The sequence below is a fragment of the Hydractinia symbiolongicarpus genome, chromosome 10 (genome assembly GCF_029227915.1).
Source record: "Hydractinia symbiolongicarpus strain clone_291-10 chromosome 10, HSymV2.1, whole genome shotgun sequence".
NCBI lineage: Eukaryota > Metazoa > Cnidaria > Hydrozoa > Anthoathecata > Hydractiniidae > Hydractinia > Hydractinia symbiolongicarpus.
Window position 1 is genome coordinate 1,704,454 of NC_079884.1, and position 1,462 is coordinate 1,705,915.

The window sequence follows — 1,462 nt, forward strand, 5'->3', positions numbered from 1 at the left end:
TCCAAGAAGTGTTTTTACTTTCTAGAACATGTAATTGTCATGTAAGTAACTTCTAACTTGCATGCATAGGACCTGTTATTTGCAGCTATTACGTCATCATACGCTTTTAATCATAGTACTAACCCTCGCTTAAGTGAATTTTATTACGTCATGCGAAGTAGTTTCAAAGTATGCAAATATTGGGTTTAAAAGTTCTATTTGAAGTTGAAAAGTGAATGAAGATAGCGATTTTTCTAATTTGTACTAATCCTCACAAAACATTCTTAGTCTCAACACGAGTCTCAATGCGTGAATCCGATCCTCCCGTGCATCCAGGTACCTTTTGAACCATAACGGGGTGCGCTAAATAATAAAAGATAAGTACTATTAAATACTGTACAAATTTTATTGCCAAAAGTTTAGACTAAAGAGGATGTCTAAGGCATTGACAAAATATATAAATTAAACTTACTTCAATCCAAGCCTGAAAGTCTTTCAGTGTATCCACCCTAGATAAAGAGAGGAAAATTGTCAATCATAAAACAGGAGCTCTGTAAGAGTAATTTGAGGCCTGAATTATCTATTAAAAACCGAACGAGTATGTTTTCATAGTCAAGTTATCAAGACGAGCTGCATCAAATAAACGCGCAAAAAGGTATTAATAATTTTAGTAAATTCGCAGGGAAAAAACGTTATACATACTGAGTAACATGAAACTGCTCAGCTGCTGCGGGTTGTGGTAGCGCTGGTGCAGCTGGAGCTGCGGCCGGTATTGCTTCCGGTGCATCTTGTAGTACTGGTGCAGTTGGTGCGGCTTCCAATTGTGGTGCTGGTGGGGCTGGTACAACTTCTGGTGGTGATGGTGCTGGTGCTTGCGCTGCTGCTGGTACAGCTTCTGGTTGTGGTGCTGGTGCTGCTGGTACAGTTTGCGGTTGTGGTGCTGGTGCAGCTGGTAGAGCGCCTGGTGGTGGTGGGGGTGGTGGTGCATCTGGTACAGCGTCTTGTGGTGGTGCTGCTGCGGGTGGTGGCTGCGGTGGTAGTGGTGGCGGATTTACTCTCCTCCTCCGACGCTCTCTCACATGGACTGACTGGCCATCATTTTGTCTACAAAGTAGAAATAAGATATATAAATGATATCTTCCTTTTCTTATGGAGTGCGGTGCGTTTACGAAATAATAGAATGAGTGAAAGTTACTTTGCAATGGTGCCTTGTATAAAGGAAACATTTCAGTTTTTCATTTGAACTAAATGTTGCTGATTTTACTACTTTTTGGTAATTTTATGTGAAGATGTTTAGAAGATAGATAACCATAACTTTTGTGAACATGGACTGCTCAGCTGCTGCGGGCGCAGTAGGAGCTGCTGGTGGTGACAGTTGCGGTGGTGCAGCTTTAAGGGTTCGGCTAGTGGTGGTGGTAGAGGTGGTGGTGCTTGCTCCGGTGGTTGTGGTGGTTGCTCCGGTGGTTGTGGTGGCTCCAGTGCA

At 43.0% G+C, this 1,462-nt stretch overlaps 1 protein-coding gene across 1 annotated transcript; it reads right to left on the reverse strand.

Annotated features, from left to right (window-relative positions):
• Nucleotides 1–243: 243 nt before the first annotated feature.
• Nucleotides 244–1,205, reverse strand: LOC130612792 (basic proline-rich protein-like). Its single transcript, XM_057434147.1, has 3 exons — nt 682–1,205; nt 452–488; nt 244–342 (listed from the first exon to the last, which is right to left on the reverse strand). Exons 1-3 carry the CDS (start codon nt 1,203–1,205, stop codon nt 244–246), a joined length of 660 nt encoding a protein of 219 aa, XP_057290130.1.
• Nucleotides 1,206–1,462: the final 257 nt, after the last annotated feature.

Bases quoted from the DNA above. Each gene is read 5' to 3' on its own strand.
- LOC130612792 (XM_057434147.1), bottom strand. From the start codon at position 1,205: ATGTTTCCTTTATACAAGGCACCATTGCAAAGTAACTTTCACTCATTC. The intron at 489-681 runs GTATGTATAACG...CTCTTTATCTAG, and splicing joins GAGCAGTTTCATGTTACTCA to GGTGGATACACTGAAAGACT. The intron at 343-451 runs GTAAGTTTAATT...TTTATTATTTAG, and splicing joins ACTTTCAGGCTTGGATTGAA to CGCACCCCGTTATGGTTCAA.